This window comes from Mobula hypostoma, chromosome 1, assembly GCF_963921235.1.
Source record: "Mobula hypostoma chromosome 1, sMobHyp1.1, whole genome shotgun sequence".
NCBI classification, from domain to species: domain Eukaryota; kingdom Metazoa; phylum Chordata; class Chondrichthyes; order Myliobatiformes; family Myliobatidae; genus Mobula; species Mobula hypostoma.
The window spans coordinates 53197720-53218824 of NC_086097.1; the positions used below are offsets into that span (position 1 = coordinate 53197720).

General features: G+C 42.1%; 1 protein-coding gene across 7 annotated transcripts in view; it reads right to left on the bottom strand.

Annotated features, from left to right (window-relative positions):
* Positions 1 to 21105, bottom strand: part of fermt2 (FERM domain containing kindlin 2) — a 156678-nt gene that overhangs the window by 16250 nt on the left and 119323 nt on the right. For all 7 annotated transcript variants that reach the window (XM_063048992.1, XM_063049010.1, XM_063049001.1 and 4 more), the window contains 4 exons: positions 19116 to 19165; positions 15779 to 15903; positions 9631 to 9737; positions 7603 to 7824 (listed from right to left, as the gene is read on the bottom strand). In XM_063048992.1, the coding sequence (XP_062905062.1) occupies positions 7603 to 7824; positions 9631 to 9737; positions 15779 to 15903; positions 19116 to 19165 (504 nt within the window). The remainder of the gene's footprint in view (positions 1 to 7602; positions 7825 to 9630; positions 9738 to 15778; positions 15904 to 19115; positions 19166 to 21105) is intronic.

Genomic DNA, 21105 nt, shown 5'->3' on the forward strand with positions numbered 1-21105 from the left:
TAGATTTTAAATGAATGTGTCATCTGTAGAAGAGGTCTAAACTTCTACCACACTTTGTACAATGAAGTTCTTTCTAACATTAACTCATGGAAGGTCTAGCTTTAAGAGTTAGACAACAGGTGTTTATATGACATAAGTGATTACAGTTGCAGACTATCTCGCCTTGGACTTAAGCATTTCAGTACAAGGTCTGAAGGGATATCACATATACTGCTCTGCAGGTGTAGTGACTCAAGCTATTGAATAACAAAGCTAGTTTTAAATTGCATCACAGTAGGTTTAGTGTTAAACGGATGTTCCCTTTCCTACTTTTTTCTAAGCAGAAAGACTTAGCCAACAGGAAACATTGTTATATGGACAGTAGAAACAGCCTTCAAAAATGAATCATTCTTCCCAGTTCAAAAATGCCAGCACAGTGAAACACTTCTTCAGAGCCAAACCAGAAAATCCCTCCATGCAACTTGGAACACTTCACTAGTTGGGTTTTACAGGTAAACCAATCTAAGCGGAATTTCGAAATGAGCAACAGCATATTGAAGCGAAATAACTTTACCATTAAGTGGGGAAAAATCAATTTAAAAATCTCAATGAATAAGAATTCTATGCTAATGTGTATAATGACAAGAGACTGCTCTCACCAGCCCCTTCAGTCTTTGCATCTCTCAATTACTGACAGCATGAAACTAACTGTGCAGTCTAGCAATGCTGTATTCAGCCTTTAAAAAGGTAATTATGTAATGCTCGACATTGTTTGTACCACTTTGAAAAATTACATTCTGAACTACCCAGTTTATAATGTCTCCAAACTTAGATGCAATCTGCATACTTGAATATATTATGAAAGATGGTGGCCCCACAAGAAATCAATGTGGGGCAGTACCGGCCACACCCTGCTGGAGTTCCCAGTATCCACATTCATTATAATCTACATCACGACCAATCACTAACAAATTATACATCTACTTCAATCAAGCTTATCTGATAATCTAATGAACAGTTTCAATAATCAATTCCATTGGCAGGAATCATGAAATGCAGAAGGATTAAGCAAAACAGAATCCAATATTGTTCAATTTATAAAGATTTTTTTTAAAAAACGAGAGAAATTCTGCAGGTGCTGGAAATCTGAGCAACACACACAAAATGCTGGAGGAACTCAGCAGGCTAGGCAGCATCAAGGAAAAGAGTACAGCTGATGTTTCGGGTCAAAACCCTTCAGCAGGACAAGATTTCTTTTAAATTGTTCATTATGAAAGTTGGCCTAAGGTATCTAGTTTTACAGTGGAGTAAAGGCAATTAAGAGAGGCATGAGAGAGGAGCTGGCCAAAGTTGAGTGAAAGGGAACACTAGCAGATATGATGGCAGAACAGCAAAGGCTGGGGTTTCTGGGGGTAATGCAGAAAGTGCGGAATAGATACACCCCAGAGAAGAATTGTAAAAGAAGCACAATACAACCATGGCTGAAAAGGGAAGTCAAAGACAGCATAGACACAAAAGAGAGGGCATAAAATACTGCAAAGATTAGTGGGAAGTTAGCAGATTGGGAAACTTTTAAAAACCAACAGAAGGTAACTAAAAAAGCCATAAGGAGAGATGAAATCTGAAGGTAAGCTAGCCAATAATATAAGAGGATGCAAAACCTTTTTTTCAGATATATAAAGAGTAAAAGAGAGGTAAATGTGGATATCGGAGCACAGGAAAATGACACCAGAGAGGTAAGGGGGACAAAGAAATGGTGGATGAATTTAATAAGTATATTGTGTCAGCCTTCACTATGGAGGACACTAGTAGTATGTCAGAAACCAAGAGTGTCAGGGCAGGAGCAAATATGGTTGCTATTACTAAGCAGAAGGTGCTTGGAAAAAGGTCTGATGGTGGATAAGTCACCTAGACCAGATGGACTACACTCCAAGTCTCTGAAAGAGGTAGCTGCAGAGATTGTGGAAGCATTAGAAATGATCTTTCTAGAATCACCAGATTCTGGAATGGTTCCGGAGGACTGGAAAATTGCAACTATCACTCCACTCTAAGAAGGGAGCAAGGCAGAAGAAAGGAAATTATAGGTCACTGACCTCAGTGGTTGGGAAAATGTTGGGAGTTGATTGTTAACGATGATGCTTCTGGGTATTTGGGAGCACATGATAAAATAGGGCAAACACAACATGATTTCTTTAAGGGGAAATTTTGCCTGACAAATCTGTTGAAAGCTTTTGAGGAAATAACAGGTATGTTAAACAAAGGAGAGTCAGTGGATTTTGCTTACACAGATTTTCCGAAGGCAGTTGACAAATTGCCTCACATAAGGCTGCTAACACAATATGAGCCCATGGTATTACAGAAATGATACTGGCGTGGATAGAGCATAGGCTGACTGGCAGGAGGCAAAACGTAGGAATAAAGTGGGCCTTTTTCTGGTTGGTTGCCTGTGACTATTGGTGTTCCACAGGGTTCTGTGTTGGGACCGCTTCTTTTCATGTTATATACCAATTACTTGGATGATGGAATTGATGGCTTTGTGGACAGGTTTGCAGATGATACAAAGATAGATGGAGGGGGCAGGAAGAGTTGAGGAAGTATGGAGTCTGCAGAAGAACTTAGATAGATTAGCAGAATGGGCAAAGAAGTGGCAGATGGAATAAAATGAAGGGAAAAGTATGGTTATTATTTTTTTTAAATGGGGAGAAAATTCAAAAATCAGAAGTGCAATGGAACTTGTGAGTCCTTGTGCAGGATTCTCTAAAGGTTAATTTACAGGTTGAGTTGGTGGTAAGGAAGACAAATGCAATCTTAGCATTCATTTCGAGAGAATATAATGCTGAGGCATCAGAAGGGTCACATGGAGTACTGAGAGCAGCTTTGGGCCCCTTATCTAAGAATTGATGTGTTGGCATTGGAGAGGGTCCAGAAGTTCATGAGAAGGATTCCGGGAATGAAGGGGTTAACATTTGAGGAGTATCTGATGGCTCTGGGACTGTACTCTTTAGAATTTACAGAAACTGGGGGTGGGGGATTCTCATTGAAACCGATCAGATACTGATCAGGCTAGTTAGAGTGGATGGGGAGGGTATGTTTCTGATAGTGGGGGAGTCTAGGTCCAGAGGGCACAGCTTCAGAATGGAAGGATGTCCATTTAGAACAGAGATGAAGAGGAATTTCTTTAGCCAGAGGGTGGTGAATCTGCAGAATTCATTGGCACACACAGCTGTAGTGGCCAAGTCATTGAGTATATTTAAAGCAGAGGTTGATAGGTTTTGATTAGTGAGGGAATCAAAGGTTACAGGGAGAAAGGAAGGAGAATGGGGTTGAGAGGGATAATTAATCAGCTATGATAAAATGGCAGAGCAGACTCAATAAGCCTAATGGCTTAATTCTGCTCCTACGTCTTATGGTCTTATGGCAGGGCACTAACGAGTGTTGAGGAAGAGAGATTTGGGAGTAGAAATGCTCAGCTGGCTGAAAAACAGCCGTGCAAGTACACAGGGAGGTGAAGACAGCATTTAGCATGCTGGCCTAGTCAGTCAGAGCACTGAGTTTAGGAGGGCCGTAATGTTGCAGTCATGCAAGTCGTTGTAAAAGCACACTTGAAAGCCCTGTTACAAGAAAAAAGCATTATCAAGCTGGAGAGAATGCAGTTGATGCCGCCTTGACTAGAAGGCCTGAATTATAGGTAAAGGTCGGCCACACTATATCTTTATTCCCTGAAGTGCAGGAGGCATGAGGGATGACGGTCACAGTCTTCTCCTCAGGACTGGGAAGTTCAAAACTAGAATGGACAGACAAGAAAAGAAGGGAGCAATTTGAAAGTGACCAGAGATAGAACTTAGTTACACAGAGGGAAAAGAGTACCTGGAATGAGCTGCCAGAGGAAGTGGTCAAGGTACATATAATTGCATTGTTTAAGAGGCATTTGGATAAGTCTATAGAGGGGAAGGGCTTGGAGGTGAAGGGCTGAGTGCAAGCAACTGGGACTAGAGGAGGATGCTCTGGTCAGCTTGATCCAGTTAGGCCAAATGACCTGCCTCCATGCAGTATTGCTCTACAGCAATGAGGAAAAAATATCAGGGCTCATTTCTCCCAATAAATGTGACCATAGTGGTATTTTGGTCTGTACCAAAATGTTCAAATTGGTAGAGAAAACATAAGAGAGTTCCACTTTGATGCTCGGGATTAACTTAGAATGCAGGAACCGAAAAATATTTGCAACACACACAAAATGCTGGAGGAACTCAGCAGGCCAGGCAGCATCTATGGGGAAAAAAGTACAGTTGATGTTTTGGGTCCAGACCCTTTGGCAGGACTGGAGAAAAAAAAAGGAGAGGTGTAGATTTAAAAGGGGGAGGGGGGAAGAGAGAAATACAAGGTGATAGGTGAAACCTGGAGGAGGAGGGACGAAGTAACGAGCTGGGAAGCTGATCAGTGAAAAAGATACAGGGTAGGGTGGAGAAGGGGGATTCTGATAGAAGAGGACAGAAGGCCATGGAAGCAAGAAAAGGGGGAGAAGCACCAGAGGGAGGTGATGGGCAGGCAAGGAGAAAAGGTGAGAGTATGGTGAAGCAGTTTGTGGGGGAGAGGGGCATTAACGAAAGTTCGACATATTGATGTTCATGCCATCAGGTTGGAGGCTACCCAGATGGAATATAAGGTGTTGTTCCTCCAACCCAAATGTAGTCTCATCATGACAGTAGAGGAGGCCATGGATTGACATATCAGAATGGGAATGGGAAATGGAATTAAAATGAGTGGCCACTTGGAGATCCTGCTTTTTCTGGCGGACAGAGCACAGGTGTTTGTCGAAGTACGACCCGGATCTGGGCCATACCCTCCAAATATCTGGACCTGCCTCTCGGTTTTTTTACACTACCTCACTTTCCCTTTTCTATTTTCTATTTATGATTTATAATTTAAATATTTAATATTTACCATCGATTTTTACTTCAGGGAGCACAAAGAGCAGAATCAAATATCGCTGTGATGATTGTACGCTCTAGTATCAATTGTTTGACGACAATAAAGTATAAAGTATAAGTGCTCTCCAAAACTACGTTTGGCCTCACCGATATACAGGAGGCCACACTGGGAGCACTAGACACAGTATATGACCCCACAGACTCACAGGTGAGGTGTTGCCTCACCTGGAAGAACTGTTTGGGGCCCTGAATGGTAGTGAGGGAGGTGGTGTAGGGGCGGGTGTAGCACTTGCTCTGCTTGCAAGAATGCCAGGAGGGAGATCAGTGGGGAGGTGCAAATGGACAAGGAAGTTGGGTATGGAGTGATCCCTGTAGAAAGCAGAAAGTGTGGGGGGGGACAGGGGAGGCGGAGGGAAAGATGTGCTTGGTGGTGGGATCCCATTAGAGATGGCAGAAGGACATCTCCTTCATTCTGGAATGAAAAGCCTCATCCTGAGAGCAGATGCAGTGGAGACGGAGAAATTGAGAGAAGGGGATGGAGTTTTTACAAGTAACAGGTAGGAAAAAGGTATAGTCCAGGTAGCTGTGAGAGTTTGTGGGTTTATAGTAGACATCAGTAGATAAGCTGCCTCCAGAGACAGAGACAGTGAGATTGACAAAGGGGAGGGAGGTGTTGGAAATGGACCAGATATATATGAGGGCAGGGTGGAAGTTGGAAGCAAAGATAATGAAGTCGACAAGCTCCGCGTGGTTGCGGGAAGCAGTACCAATGCAGTCGTCGACCTAGCGTAGGGAAAGCATGGGACGGTTGCCAGTGTAGGCTTGGAACACAGACTGATCCGCATAGCTGACAAAAAGGCAGGCATAGCTGGGAGCCCTGCGAGTGCACATGGCTACACCTTTTGTTTGAAGGAAATGAGAGGAGCCAAAGGAGAAGTTATTAAGAGTGAGGACAAGTTCTGCTAGATGGAGGAGTGATGGTGGAGGGGAACTGGTTGGGTTTGGTGTCCAGAAAGAAGCTGAGAACTTTGAGGCCTTCCTTGTGGGAGTTGGAGGTGTAGAGGGACTGGACATCCATAGTGAAAATAAGATGATGGGGGCCAGGGAACGTGAAATAATTGAAAAGATCCAGAGCGTGTGAAGTGTCACGGATGCAGGTAGGAAGGGACTGAACTGGGGGGGATAAAACACAGCCGAGGTATGCAGATATGAGTTCAGTGGGGCAGGAACAAGTATTTAGTATTTGCTGCTAAATGATACATATTTTTCATATTAACAGTCATGTAGCAATTTCAGATTATGCTTAATTTCTCAAAAAGACGAAGTGAACAGCAGTAGCAATGCAATAATTTAACTAACAAACTTGTCTTTTTCCTTCAATTACGGAAATGCCAATCTCATTAAAAGATTTATCTAAAAATGGATAGGTTGCAAGCACAATATTGAAAATCAATGTCAGATTTAAAAGAATTCAAATCGATTAACTAAATCCACAAAATCCAACTTTCTGAAGCAAGGTTATATTTATATTTATATACGTTGAACCCAAAAATCATTACATGTGGAATTATCTATCTTTATTAGACATAAGAATGCTTGTCGATTAAGAAGTCACCAATTGGCAACACCCATCAAAATGTCAAGGGATTATAGGTTATAGTCCCAGACTGTGATTTGAGCAGTTTATGCTGATGCACACACAATACTTCTGAGAATGCTGCATGGTCAAAAGTTCTTTCTTTTGGATCATTAAACGGAAGACCTGATTGCTTGCTCAGGCAGACAAATAAAATCCTAAGGCAATATTTTGAAGAACAGAAATGCTCTCCAGGATCCTAGTTATTAATTACCCCTTCACCAACATAACAGAAAACAGTTTTCTTGATTGCTGCTGTTTGCGTGACCACACTGTGTTAAGCTGCCTCCCTCTTTCATACAAAATATAATTTAAGGAAGGACTTCATATCAATCTGGTCAAGATTTTATGAAAGCAAGAATATATCTTACCATGAAAACTTTTCTTTATTTATCAGTAGAGAGCTCAAGTTAAAAAAAAACTTGGAAACAAAATGTTCCAAGAACTTGGCAACAATGATTTTGCCATTTATTTTAGGAGCTGAAATGTCATATGATTCAAGGACTTGCCTTGAATTTCAACTCCAAAAACAGAGGCTTCCAAGATTCTGTTGAATCTGGAGAATTTGCAAAATTTCCTCTGCAACTAACTTCAGCATACATAGAAACAACAAAGCAGGAGAATATATAGTTCTTCACTAAAAAGGAAAAAGATATTTTGATCACATTCTTGACTGCAAATGAAGCACAACTATCTACAAGCTAAAATACATAACAGTGAATTATTTTAATATAAAATAGCAGCTTGTGTCAAGGTTACAAAACAGCAACTGTAATAACAAGACTTTTGCAATCCATATTATCATCTCTGATGGACGAGTAGAGGGATTATCATTTCCCCGTCCCCCCCGCTCCAATTTTTTAGGTTCATCAGAAAATTTGGCATATTCTATGGAATTACTTAATCATGAACACACTTCAAATGAATTTTTTTTAACCTTCAATGAGCAGGGCCAAATTTGCTCATATTGTTTCATCTACAAAACATGTCAGAATTGGAACAAACATAGAACTCCCTGCCACTCCACAAGCTGTCAAAAAAGATTTCTAGGAAAAATACCTGTTTGTTTTTATACTTCTTTAAATAGCGAGGGGACACGAGACACTCTGGATTGATGTCTGTTGAATTCTGGTCAGGAATAACTTGTGGGTCAGGGTTTAAATGCTGCATCTTCAAAAATGACAAGATATTCTGCACCTCAAGGCTGTATGAGCTGTCTGCCATCGTCTTGCCTTTTGATGCCAGCCTGCAAGCTGCCATCCACTGTGCATACTGCTTCTCCTAACAAAATGGGGGGAAAAAGCATTAGATTCAAATGGAAACTATTCTTACTCTTAAAAAAAACACTTATTGGAACTGTTCACTTCACAAATTATTCTTGGGCTTCAATATTTGGGAGGGAGGAAACCTTTGAGGTCAAAATTACTGTTTAGCTACTGACAATGCTTCATCCTGCATTGCATCTAACTTTCAAAAGGGGAGCAACAGAGACAAAGGAATAATAAATGAGGAAAAGTAAATAATTTACCAAGAACTACTTTACTGCGGTTACAATCATCCTTTACATTATACTATTAGTCACAAAATTCAAACGAATCTTTAAAATTATAAGATATCATGTAGCATACAAATTATGTAATTGTATTTGCTCAATATTTTTTGAAGGAAAACAAACACAAAGGAACGTAGTCAGTCAAACTTATTATTAAAGTACATGTGTGTGGTGCATGGCCAAGTGGTTAGGGTGTTGGGCTCACGATCTGAAGGTCGTGGGTTCGAGTCTCGGCCAAGGCAGTGTGTTGTGTCTTTGAGCAAGGCACTTAACCACATACTGCTCCAGTCCACCCAGCTGAAAATGGGTACCGGCAAATGCTGGGGGTTAACCTCGCGATAGACTGGCGTCCTATCCCGGGGGGGGGGGGTGGGGAGTCTCGCTTCACGCCACAGAAACTGGCATAAGCACCAGCCTGATGGGCCACAAGGCTCGGGACAGACTTTAACTAACATGTATATCATATGCCTCTCAAAGTCGCGAGATGTGGAAATGGGTAACAGGGCTCTGGTGAAGCCGTATAGACCAATCCCCTGTACAATGGATGCAATGATTGCAGCAACCATGCCATTGACTTCAGAAGACGATGGAGACGGGAGGTCATCGGTGGCAGCTGAAGTGCAGTGATGTCACCATATACTCTTTGAGGAAACCAATTTAAAAACTAGATTACTTTTAACTCAGCAATCTTACAGCATATTGTACAAGCAAAATTTAATGAAAAGGATGCATCATATTAGCTTTTGAATTGGATTTTCATTTCTCATAAATACTCAGACCCCACATGACTCATTACAATGAGGTAATTCAATTCTTTATTGAAATTTTTAAAAATGACAAAAATTCATTTTAAACAACACTTAAAACTTCTCAAGAGTGGTTGGCACTGCAGTAAACACTCAATCAGCCAATGAGAGTGTTTTACATGTGCTCTGAGCCATTCACAGCCAATCACATATTAGTTCACACTCCGCCTCCCCGCGTGAGTAAACAACTTGCTTCCTCGCCAATTTATTCCACTTTTTGCTATTATAATGTCTGAAAAATCGCCTGCAACTTCCAATGAGGGTTGTACAACCAAGATGTCCAGGAAAAGCCCTAGCATGGATGTGAAACTGCATGATATTTGAAGAAGCCAAAGGTAGAGGAGGACCCACAGCCTGAGCCCTCCCCTAAGAAGTAGCCACCATCCACTTCCCTCTGCTGCTGCTGCGATGTGTTGCTGCTCCACTGGTGTACGGGTTAGGCCTGCTAACCGTTTGTTACTCCATGAATTACTCTGTATACATTAAAAATAATATATCATATACCTCGGGCTTGATTTAAGTATAAATCGGGCACACATGTCCCTTTACGTAATGCTACAGTGACCCCACATAGCACTGATTTACATAGCACTCCACCTCCAAGGAACACATCCTCAGTGTTATTCGAGGTCTGAGTGTATGGCCATGTTAGATCAATGAAGATTATTATTACAGCATTAAAATTATCTGGGGATCTAAAAAGTAATTAAATTCAAGGTAAATACTTACATTATCACAACGGAGCCAGATTTCATTCATCCCCTCTGCCACTGGTATCAGCAACTTGATATTGAATTTTTGGCTGGATATGTTTACATCAGGGGTCACCTCACAACCTATTACATAAAATCATTGCTCAGATTATTCACCACAGCTGTGCTTTTGAAACATTCCTTATTGCTTTTCTAGTTAACAACAAATCAAATCCGTTAAAAAAAAATCATACTACATATAGAATATTGGAATGATAATTGGCTGACTAATATCTGATTCAGAGTGGTAAATTGGCTTCTTCCAGTGTGTACAGCAGCTATTGCAATTCCATCTCAGATGGTTAGAGGACTGTTAGTCCTGTTCCTGCAGAAACAAAATGAGCGTGTCACATGTGCTACTGCAGGAACTTATGTAGAAGCACACCCCAAAATACTTCCATAAGGCACAGGAGCAGAATTAGGCCACCTGGTCCATTGAGTCTACTCTGCCATTCCATCATGGCTGACTTATTACCCCATTCTCCTGAATTCTCCCTGTAACATTTGATACCCTGGCTAATCAAAAACCTATCAACCTCTGCTTTAAGTATACCCAGTGACTTGGCCTCCACAGCCATCTGTGGCAATTAATTCCACAGATTCTCCACTCTGGTTCAAGAAATTCCTCCTCATCTCCACTCTAAATGGACATCTCTCTATTCTGAGGCTGTGCCCTCTGGTCCTAGACTCCTTCACTATGGAAACATCCTCCTCATATCCACTCTGCCTAGGCCTTTCACTATTCGACAGGTCTCAATGAGATCCTCCCCAGCTCATTCGGCTAACTCTAGCCAGTACAGGCCCAGAACCATTAAACTCCGCTAATACATTAACTCTTTCATTCCTGGAACCATTCTTGTGAACCTCTCCAATGCAAGTACATCCTTTCTTAGATAAAGAGCCCCAAACTGCTCACAATACTCCAAGTGCGGTCTGACCATTGCCTTATAAAGCATCATTACATCCTTGATTTAGATTTTAGTCCACTCAAAGTAGATTAGATTAGATTAGATTCAACTTTATTGTCATTGTGCTGAGTACAGATACAAAGCCAATGAAATGCATTTAGCATCTGACCAGAAATGCAAAGAATAGTGTTACTTACAAAATAACTACAAATTTAAAAAAAAGTGCTAACATTACATTTGCCTTCATTACCACCAATTCAACCTGCAAGTTAACCTTTGGGAACCTTGCATGAGGACTCCCAAGCCCCATTGCACTTCAGATTTTTGAACTTTCTCCCCATTTAGAAAATATTCTATGCCTTTATTCCTTCCACCAAAATGCATGGCCATACACTTTCCTACACTCTATTCCATCTGCCACTTCTTTGCTCATTCTCCCAATCTTTCTAAGTCCTTCTACAGGCCACCTGCTTATCAACACTACCTGCCCCTCCACTGATCTTCATATCATCCATAAACTTGGCCACAAAACGATCAATTCCATCATCCAAATCACTAACGTATGTATAATGTGAAAAAAGTGATCACAACACTGACTTCTGTAGAACACCATTAGTCACTGGAAGCCAACTAGAAAAGGCCACCTTTATGTCCACTCTTTGCCTCCTGCCAGTCAGCCAATCTTCCATTCAAGCTAGTATCTTTCCTCTAATATCACGGATTGTTGTCTTGTCAAGCAGCCTCGTGTGGCACCTTGTCAAAGGCCTACTGAAAATCCAAGTATACATACACTGATTCTTCTTTGTTTACCCTGCTTATTATTTCCTCAAAGAATTCCAACAGATTTGTCAGGCAAGATCTCCCCTAATGGAAACCATGCTGACTTTGGCCTGTTTTATCATGTGCTTCCAAGTACCCCGAAATCTCATCCTTAATAATGGACCAACATCTTCCAACCACTGAAGTCAGACCAACTGATCTATAATTTCCTTTTTTTCTGCCCCCCTCTCCTTAAAGAGTGGAGTGATATTTGCAATTTTCCAGTCCTCTGGAATCATGCCAAAATCTAGTGATTCTTGAAAGATCATTACTAATGCCTCTACAATCTCTTCAGTTACCTCCTTCAGAACACTGGGGTGCAGTCCATCTACTCCTTTCAGTTTCCCAAGTACCTCCTCCTTAGTAATAGTAGGTATACTCACTTCTGCCCCCTGACACACTCAAATTTTTGGTATACTGCTGGTGTCTTCCACAGTGAAGACTGACGCAAAATGCTTTTTAAGTTCATCTGCTAAATTCTTTGTTCCCCATTACTACCTCATCACAGTCTCACTACACAAGGTCTCTACTCGTATACCAACTGCTCCAGCTTCAGCCCTGTCACTCCGGTCCCCTTCCCTTGCCAAATTAGCTTAAACCCTCTCCAACAGCTCTAGCAAATTTACCTGCAAGGATATTGGTTCAAGTGCAACACGTCCTTTTTGTACAGGTCATAAATTCCCTGGAAGAGATCCCAATGATCCAGAAATCTGAAACCCTGCCCCCTGCACCAATTCCTCCGACACACATTCACCTGCCAAATTGTCCTATTCTTACCCCTAATGGCAGGCAGCAATCCAGAGATTACTACCCTGGAGGACCTGCTTTTCAGCTTTCTACCCAACTCCCCATATTCTCTCTTCATGACCTCATCCTTTTTCCTACCTACTGTATGTCATTGGTTCCAATACAGTGTGTTCCACAACTTCTGGCTGCTCACCTTCTCTCTTTAGAATGCTATGGACCTGATCTGAGACATCCCTGACCCTGGCACGTGGGAGGCAACATACCATTCAGGTGTCTTCCACAGAATTTCCTGCCTGCCTCTCTAACTATGGAATCCCCTATACAAAGACACTCCTCTTGTTCCCCTCCCCTTCTGAGCCACAGAGCCAGAGACCTAAATGCAAAGAATAGTGTTACTTACAAAATAACTGCAAATAAAAAAAATGCTAACATTACATTTGCCTTCATTACCCCTAGCCAACAGTATCCAAAGTGGTATACCCGTCGTTGAGAGGACTGGCCACAGAGGTGGTCTGCACTGGCTTCCTCTCCCCTTTCTCTCTACTGACAGTGACCCAGTTAGCCATGTCCTGAACCTTGGGTGTAACTGCCTCCCTCCTGCATGGCCCGTTGATCAACCCCTCAGCCCCCAAATGATCCGGAGTTTATCCAGATCCAATTCCTTAACATGGTCTGAAAGAGACTATAGCTGAATGCACTCCCTGCAGGTGCAGGTGTAGTAGTCAGGGACACTGGAGATCTCCCTGCCTTCCCAGGGGCAGGACTGGCGGGTCAATATTGCATGGTTCCATTGTTTCAGACACGACAGAATGGGAGAGATTAAAGGAAGAGGAGTGGTGATACTGGTCAGGGAAAATGTCGCGGCAGTACTCCGTAAGGACAGATTGGAGAACTTGTCTAGTGAGGCTTTATGGGTGGAACTGAGTAATAAGTAAGGTATGACCGAGTTAACATAGAAACATAGAAAACATATGGCACAATACAGGCCCTTCGGCCCACAAAGCTGTGCTGAACATGTCCCTACCTTAGAACTACCTAGGATTACCCATAGCCTCGATTTTTCTAAGCTCCAGATAGCCATCCAGGAGTCTCTTAAAAGACCCTATTGTTTCCACCTCCACCACCATTGCTGGCAGCCCATTCCATGCATTCACCACCCTCTGCATAAAAAACTTACCCCTGACATCTCCTCTGTACCTACTTCCAAGCACGTTAAAATTATGCCCTCTCATGCTAGCCAATTCAGCCCTGGGGAAAAGCCTCTGACTATCCACACGATCAATGCCTCTCATTATCCTGTACACCTCTATCAAGTCACCTCTCATCCTCCATTGCTCCAAGGAGAAAAGGCTGAGTTCACTCAACCTATTCTCATAATGCATGCTCCCCAATCCAGGCCACATCCTTGTAAATCTCCTCTGCAACCTTTCTATGGTTTCCACAGGGGCTATATTAGAGACCACCAAACAGTCTGAGGGACTTAGAGGAACAAGCTTGTAGAGAGATTACAAACTGCTGCAAGGAACATAAGGTTGTTATAGTTGGTGATTTTAACTTTACACAAATTGACTGGGACTCCCAAATTGTAAAAGGACTAGATGGGAGAGTTCGTCAAATGTGTTCAGGAAAGTTTCCTTAACCAGCCTGTAGAAGTCCCAATGAGCGGGTGTGCGATACTTGATCTGTTATTAGGGAATGAGACAGGGCAGGTGACAGAAGTTTGTGTAGGGAACACTTTGCACCTAATGATCACAATGCCATTCGTTTCAAGGTAAGTATGCAAACAGATAGGACTGGTCCATGGGTTGAGATTCTAAATTGGAAAAAGGCCAATTTTGAAGGCATCAGAAAGAACTTGGGAAGTGTTGATTGGGACAAGCTGTTTTCTGGCAAAGGTGTACTTGATAAGTGGGAGGCCTTCAAAAGTGAAGTTTTGAGAGTACAAAGCTTGAGGCACTGGTTAAGAAAAAGGAGGTACATAGCAGGTTGGAACAAATGAAGTGCTTATGGTCTAAGAAATGCAAGAAAGAGATCAAGAGGGCCAAAAGGCAAGAGATTGCCCTAGCAGACAAGGTGAAGGAGAATGCCAAGGGATTCTACAGATATGTTAAGAGCAAAAGAATTGCAAGGGACAAAATTGGTCCTTTGGAAGATCGGAATGGTAATCCATGCATGGAACCAGAAGTGATGGGGGAGATCTTAAATAAGGTGGATAAATCTGCAGGGCCTGACAAGGTACTCCCTCGGACCCTGCAGGAGGCAAGTGCAGGAAGTGTTGAGGCCTTAGCAGAGATATTTAAATTATTCTTAGCAACAGGAGAGGTACCAGGAGATTGGAAGATAGCCAATGTTGTTCCACTGTTTGAGAAAGGCTCTAAAAATAAACCAGGAAATTATAGGCCACTGAGTCTGATATCAGTAGTGGGAAAGTTATTGGAAGGTATGTGGATAGACACGGACTGATTATGGATAGTCAGCAGGGCATTGTGTGTGGTAGGTTTTTGAGGAAGTCACCAAGAAAGTGGAGGAAGGCAAGGTAGTGAATGCTGTCTACCTGGACTTTAGCAAGACATTTAACTCTGATGGGAGATTGGTCTAGAAGGTTCAGTTGCCTGGCAATCAAGATGAGGTAGTAAATTGGAGTAGACATTGGCTTTGTGGGAGAAGCCAGGGAGTGGTAGTAGATGGTTGCCTCTCTGATTTTGCTTTTGTTGGGCTGTCTTAACAAGGAAATAAAAAGAAAAAAATACAGATGGAGAAAATTTGAAATAAAAACAAAAAAATGCTGGAAACACTCAGGAAGTCCAGCAACATCTGTGGAAAAGAGTAACAAAGTCAAAGTTTCAGGACAATGACACTTCATCAGATTTCTGAGAAAGGCTCTGGAGCCTGAAATGCAAGCTGTTTCTCTTTCCACTGATGATCTTTGGCCTGCTGGGTTATACTTTATACTTTATTGTCACCAAACAATTGATACTAGAACGTACAATCATCACAGCGATATTTGATTCTGCGCTTCGCGCTTCCTGGAGTACAAATTGATAGTAAATATTAAAAATTTAAATTATAAATCATAAATAGAAAATAGAAAAATGGAAAGTAAAGTAGTGCAAAAAAACCCAGAGGCAAGTCCAGATATTTGGAGGGTATGGCCCCGATCCGGGCCAGGATCCATTCAGCAGTCTTATCACAGTTGGAAAGAAGCTGTTCCCAAATCTGGCCGTACGAGTCTTCAAGCTCCTGAGCCTTCTCCCGGAGGGAAGAGGGACGAAAAGTGTTTCTCCAGTAGTTTAAGGAACATGATGCTTCTATTACAATATTTCTAACCATGACCTGCAGACAGTATTTGAATTGAAATATCATCACAGTATGGTGGGTGACCATCTGATTTTCTAAAACAGTACTGCAGAAAGCAAGTTCTTATCATAGGAGCATTGACTCAAGATTCCACTGGAAAATATCAGAGTTCATTAATTTCATCTGTAGAAGAATTTATTAGTTCTAATTCATGGAATCTATATTGCTTAATGTCAATTTCACTTCCCTACCTATTTTACTAGGCAAGTTGCATTGCTTTCCCTTAAAGCCCCTGAGCCTTTGTTGGATGTTGGGAACCACGGCATTTTGATGCATCAAAAATGTAACCCTCACCTCGCAAGTTCATCTGATGAGCTGGGGGTCCGTGGGATTCATCTTTACTTTTGTAGCAGGAAATGGAGGTGTCTTTAAATGTACTCCAGTATGGCTTGTAACCTTTCAACGTTAATTTCTTTGGTCTGCAGGCAGAAGGTTATTTTCAAAGAAAAATATCTATTAGCATTTAAACCACTTGCGGGTCAACATGAGTTTAACAATTCCAACAATGTAACTTCCACCCGAGCTATCAGCTAGATTTATTGTCTGCAGTCACTGAGGTCATACTTTAACAAAAATTTTTAGTATGAAATCATGAAAATGACAGAATATTTACCACACATATAAATAACACAATTGTATAAATAATGGGATTTTCTCTGCCAAAAGAAATATATCACTACTACCATACTCTCTTGACTTTAAATGTACTATTTTGGTGACCACAGAGAAGAAAATCCTTTGAAAACAAATAAGACTACCATGAGCATTGCTGTCATACTTTACAGATCTTTGCAAAAAGCTTTACTATTGTTAAAGTGCGTTAGCTTCCAGAGGTCAAATACTGAAACTGTCAATTGAGAGATTGCCCTTTTGGGTATTGAGCCAACAGTTTACTCTTAGATAATCCATACACGTCAACAAGGGGAAAAAACTCATCAGCTTGTTGGCAAACGATCAGATAAGTACATTGTACACATATTTCTGCACCAGATATCCTGGGTAGAATATTAAAACTGAAAGTGGATGGGGGGGGGTGGGCGGAAGAAGGGTGAGGCAAGGTATTTTTATCCCACTGTGATGACTGGGAGTAGGAGCATTTTGAATTACCACCTACTACCGGCAGCAGACTCCTAAGGGTATTTGCATGGTTGATGAAGCTGGCCAAAAGCAGTGTCTCAAATATGGGCAACACACATAAAAGTTGCTGGTGAACGCAGCAGGCCAGGCAGCATCTCTAGGAAGAGGTGCAGTCGACGTTTCAGGCCGAGACCCTTCGTCAGGACTAACTGAAGGAAGAGTGAGTAAGGGATTTGAAAGTTGGAGGGGGAGGGGGAGATCCAAAATGATAGGAGAAGACAGGAGGGGGAGGGATAGAGCCGAGAGCTGGACAGGTGATTGGCAAAAGGGATACGAGAGGATCATGGGACAGGAGGTCCGGGAAGAAAGACGGGGGGGACCCAGAGGATGGGCAAAGGGTATATTGAGAGGGACAGAGGGAGAAAAAGGAGAGTGAGAGAAAGAATGTGTGTATAAAAATAAGTAACAGATGGGGTATGAGGGGGAGGTGGGGCATTAGCGGAAGTTAGAGAAGTCGATATTCATCAAATATGGGTGCGGATTGAGGTTACAATGTCACTCTGCCACCACGAACTTTTTCAGGGTTGGTCAAAAGTCCCAACAGCTAGCTTGCTGAGTAAAACCATGTGAGATTCAATTCACAATCAGGTTGACAATAATCATTAAGTATCATTAAATTCACTCCAATTATACAGAGATGTGTGTTACAGCACTTCATGGAGCTCAGAAAGTTTCAGATTGTTTCTTCACTTTGTTCTCTCAGTACAATGTAGGCATTGTCAATGCACAACAAGAAATGTTTGACAACAACTGCTAGAATTTATACAGCATCTTTAACAATTTGCCCGTGATGATTCTTGGTGAAGTTTATCAAACATTTCCCTCTTGATTAAGGGGGTCCAAGCAGAACATTTTAAAAAGGCTCATGGAGAGAGCTGCAAAGATCAGAGCTGTTGGGTAGGAGGGAAGAAAGCAGAATGGTGTTTGTAGATCAATAAAGACAAGCAACACGCAGTAGGGAATACTGAGGAAAAGATTTGAAATAGCAAAATAAAACAGGAGCTCAGGCCAGGCAGCATTTGCAGAGGGCAAAGTTTTGGGTCAAGACCCTTCATCTGGACTGAAAGTTTATAGGGGAGATGTGAGGTGGGGCAAGAGCTGGCAAGTCAATCAGAGTGGGGAGGGGGGTGATTGTCAGATAGAGTCTGATAGGGAGGGAGAGGTGGTAATGCAACAATAGCAAAGGGGTGCAGAAGGTGGAATCTGATACGAAAAGAAGGGTGGAGCATGGAACCAAATCATCTCCACCAAATGAGGGTGGGGAGTCTGGTGTTGGGCATGTGTAGGATGGCTTGCTTAAATCATAAGGAGTGGGGGATGGGGAGAGAGAGGGGTGGGGAGGGGGTTGGGAGAGGGGGAGTAGATTACCCAAATTGTAGAATTCAATGTTCATGCCTTTGGGAATAAAGTTAAAAGGTTTAGCTACAGCCTGCAAGAATGTGTGCTCTTTATACTCTAGCCTATTGCCTAATTCTTTCCCAGTTATTGTCAAAACTGCTGACCATCCTAACTTGTTTAGCAGGTAGTCATAACGAGCATTACCCATCCCCCAGCACAGCCACATTCAATAAGTCACGAATAGCCCATTTAGTAATGCCCACCACCACATCACCATTTTTTGGCTCCCTGATTATACTCTCGTAGTCAACAAGACACCAACAGCTTTCATCCATCAGGAAAAACCATCATTCAATTAATGTCCAGCTGGGGCATGCAGACCTTAGAAATATCAAATAATTCGAAGTTTTAAAGGCAGCTGTCATGATATCTTTACCGTACAACTCTCATCCATTTCCTAGTTTTCCCTCCCTCTGAAGAATGTAAAAGGAGGTGGTGTCTACTCCCTATTCATGACCAATAATTGTGCCTTTACACAGTTAGAAATGCTCACCCCTGGAGAAAGCTCATGAGATTTAGACACAGGGAACATTACCGAACATGTTATCCGATGATTATGATAACTGGTATACGTAGACAGAGGTCCATTAAAATATGCCCCATCACGGAGTCTGCAGCAGACTCAAAGGCTGCATTGTGCACGGTATCAGCTTACTTCACACAGTTTGCCTTTGGTTCCCTCCCCTCCCATCACAGGTGGTTGCACATGATACACAGTATTCTATGTCTTTGTGCCATTCAGACATGCTTATTTAAACAGATGAAAAGATATCAGGTGCATCAGTAAAATGCAGAGCAAAGCAAAGATCAACTTTAAAAAGCTGGACTGTGTTAAGACTTACCCAGTACAATGCTCATTTCATAGGAGCAAATGGCATTAAACAAGCAAAGCTTTTATAAGTTCAATCTGTTCTCTATTTCTCATAAAAAGAGAGGACCATTGGTAACGAAGGCAGCAAAAGCATGGGAGGAATAGTGGATAATACAGCAATCTGCTTATTTTGAACAAACACTCTTTCTGTAAGTGGGGAAATGAAATTCAAAGGAAAGGCCCCAAAAGGGAGCAAAATATGCCAATGGAAAATGAAAATCTTACTTGAACACTTTTAAATGGTCAGCCAGTTCAGGAATAGAAGTGATATCACCCTGAAACAAGAATAAGTTCTGAGTTAACAAGCTAATTTTGAAAAGATAAAACCTATTCTTGGTTAGTGAACTGCTTGAAGGTTAATCAACTGAATATTCCAAATATTTTCTAGCGTAAAAGTGGCAGGCACCGGTTTTAACAAAGAAAAATTATTATTGTCTTTTTTGAATTTGGAAGACAACACAGGTTAGGATATTTTAGTAGGATATTATAAGTATGATATTCAGCGTCAGAGTTGTACTACAAACAAAGAGGCCTTTCAACCCCAATCATTCATGCCTACTCTGAAAACATCAACACCTGATCCTGTTTTCCCACATTACATAGAAACATAGAAAAACTACAACACAGTACAGGCCCTTCGGCCCACAAAGCTGTGCCAAACATGTACTTACCTTAGAACTACCTAGGATTACCCATAGCCCTTTATTTTTCTAAGCTCCATGTACCTATCCAGGAGTCTCTTAAAAGACCCTATCGTTTCCGTCTCCACCGCCGCCGCCGGCAGCCCATTCCACGCACTCACCACTCTCTGCGTAAAAAACTTACCCCTGACGTCTACTCTGTACCTACTGCCAAGCACCTTAAAACTATGCCCTCTAGTGCTAGCTATTTCAGCCCTGGGAAAAGCCTCTGGCTATCCACACAATCAATGCCTCTCATCATCTTATACACCTCTATCAGGTCACCTCTCATCCTCTGTCGCTCCAAGGAGAAAAGGCCGAGTTCACTCAACCTATTCTCATAAGTCATGATCCCCAACCCAGGCAACATCCTAGTAAATCTCCTCTGCACCCTTTCTATGGTTTCCACGTTCTTCCTGTAGTGAGGCGACCGGAATTCAGCACAGTACTCCAAGTGGGGTCTGACCAGGGTCCTATATAGCTGCAACATTACCCCTCAGTTCTTAAACTCAATCCCACGATTGATGAAGGCCAATGCACTGTATGCCTTCTTAACCACAGAGTCAATCTGCGTAGCAGCTTTGAGTGTCCTATGGACTCGGACCCCAAGATCCCTCTGATCCTCCACACTGCCAAGAGTCTTGCCATTAATGCTATATTCTGCCATCATATTTGACCTACCAAAATGAACCACTTCACACTTATCTGGGTTGAACTCCACCTGCCACTTCTCAGCCCAGTTTTGCATCCTATCAATGTCCCACTGTAACCTCTGACAGCCCTCCGCACTATCCACAACAACCCCAACCTTTGTGTCATCAGCAAATTTACTAACCCACCCCTCCACTTCCTCATCCAGGTTATTTATAAAAATCACAAAGAGTAGGGGTCCCAGAATAGATCCCTGAGGCACACCACTGGTCACCGACCTCCATGCAGAATATGACCCATCTACAACCACTCTTTGCCTTCTGTGGGCAAGCCAGTTCTGGATCCACAAAGCAATGTCCCCTTGGATCCCATGCCTTCCTTACTTTCTCAATAAGCCTTGCATGGGGTACCTTATCAAATGTCTTGCTAAAATCCATATACACTATATCTACAGCTCTACCTTCATCAATGTGTTTAGTCACATCCTCAAAAAATTCAATCAGGCTCGTAAGGCACGAGCTGCCTTTGACAAAGTCATGCTGACTATTCCTAATCATATGCCTCTCCAAATGTTCATAAATCCTGCCTCTCAGGATCTTCTCCATCAACTTACTAACCATTGAAGTAAGATTCACTGGTCTATAATTTCCTGGGCTATCCCTTCTCTCTTTCTTAAATAAGGGAATAACATATGCAACCCTCCAATCCTCCGGAATCTCTCCCGTCCTCATTGATGATGCAAAGATCATTGCCAAAGACTCAGCAATCTCCTCTCTCATTTCCCACAGTAGCCTGGGGTACACCACTGTATCTTTTTACAACCTCTGCTCTCTTCTCCTTTACCAATACTTGTGTCATCAGCAAATTTACCAGTCTACTTCTAC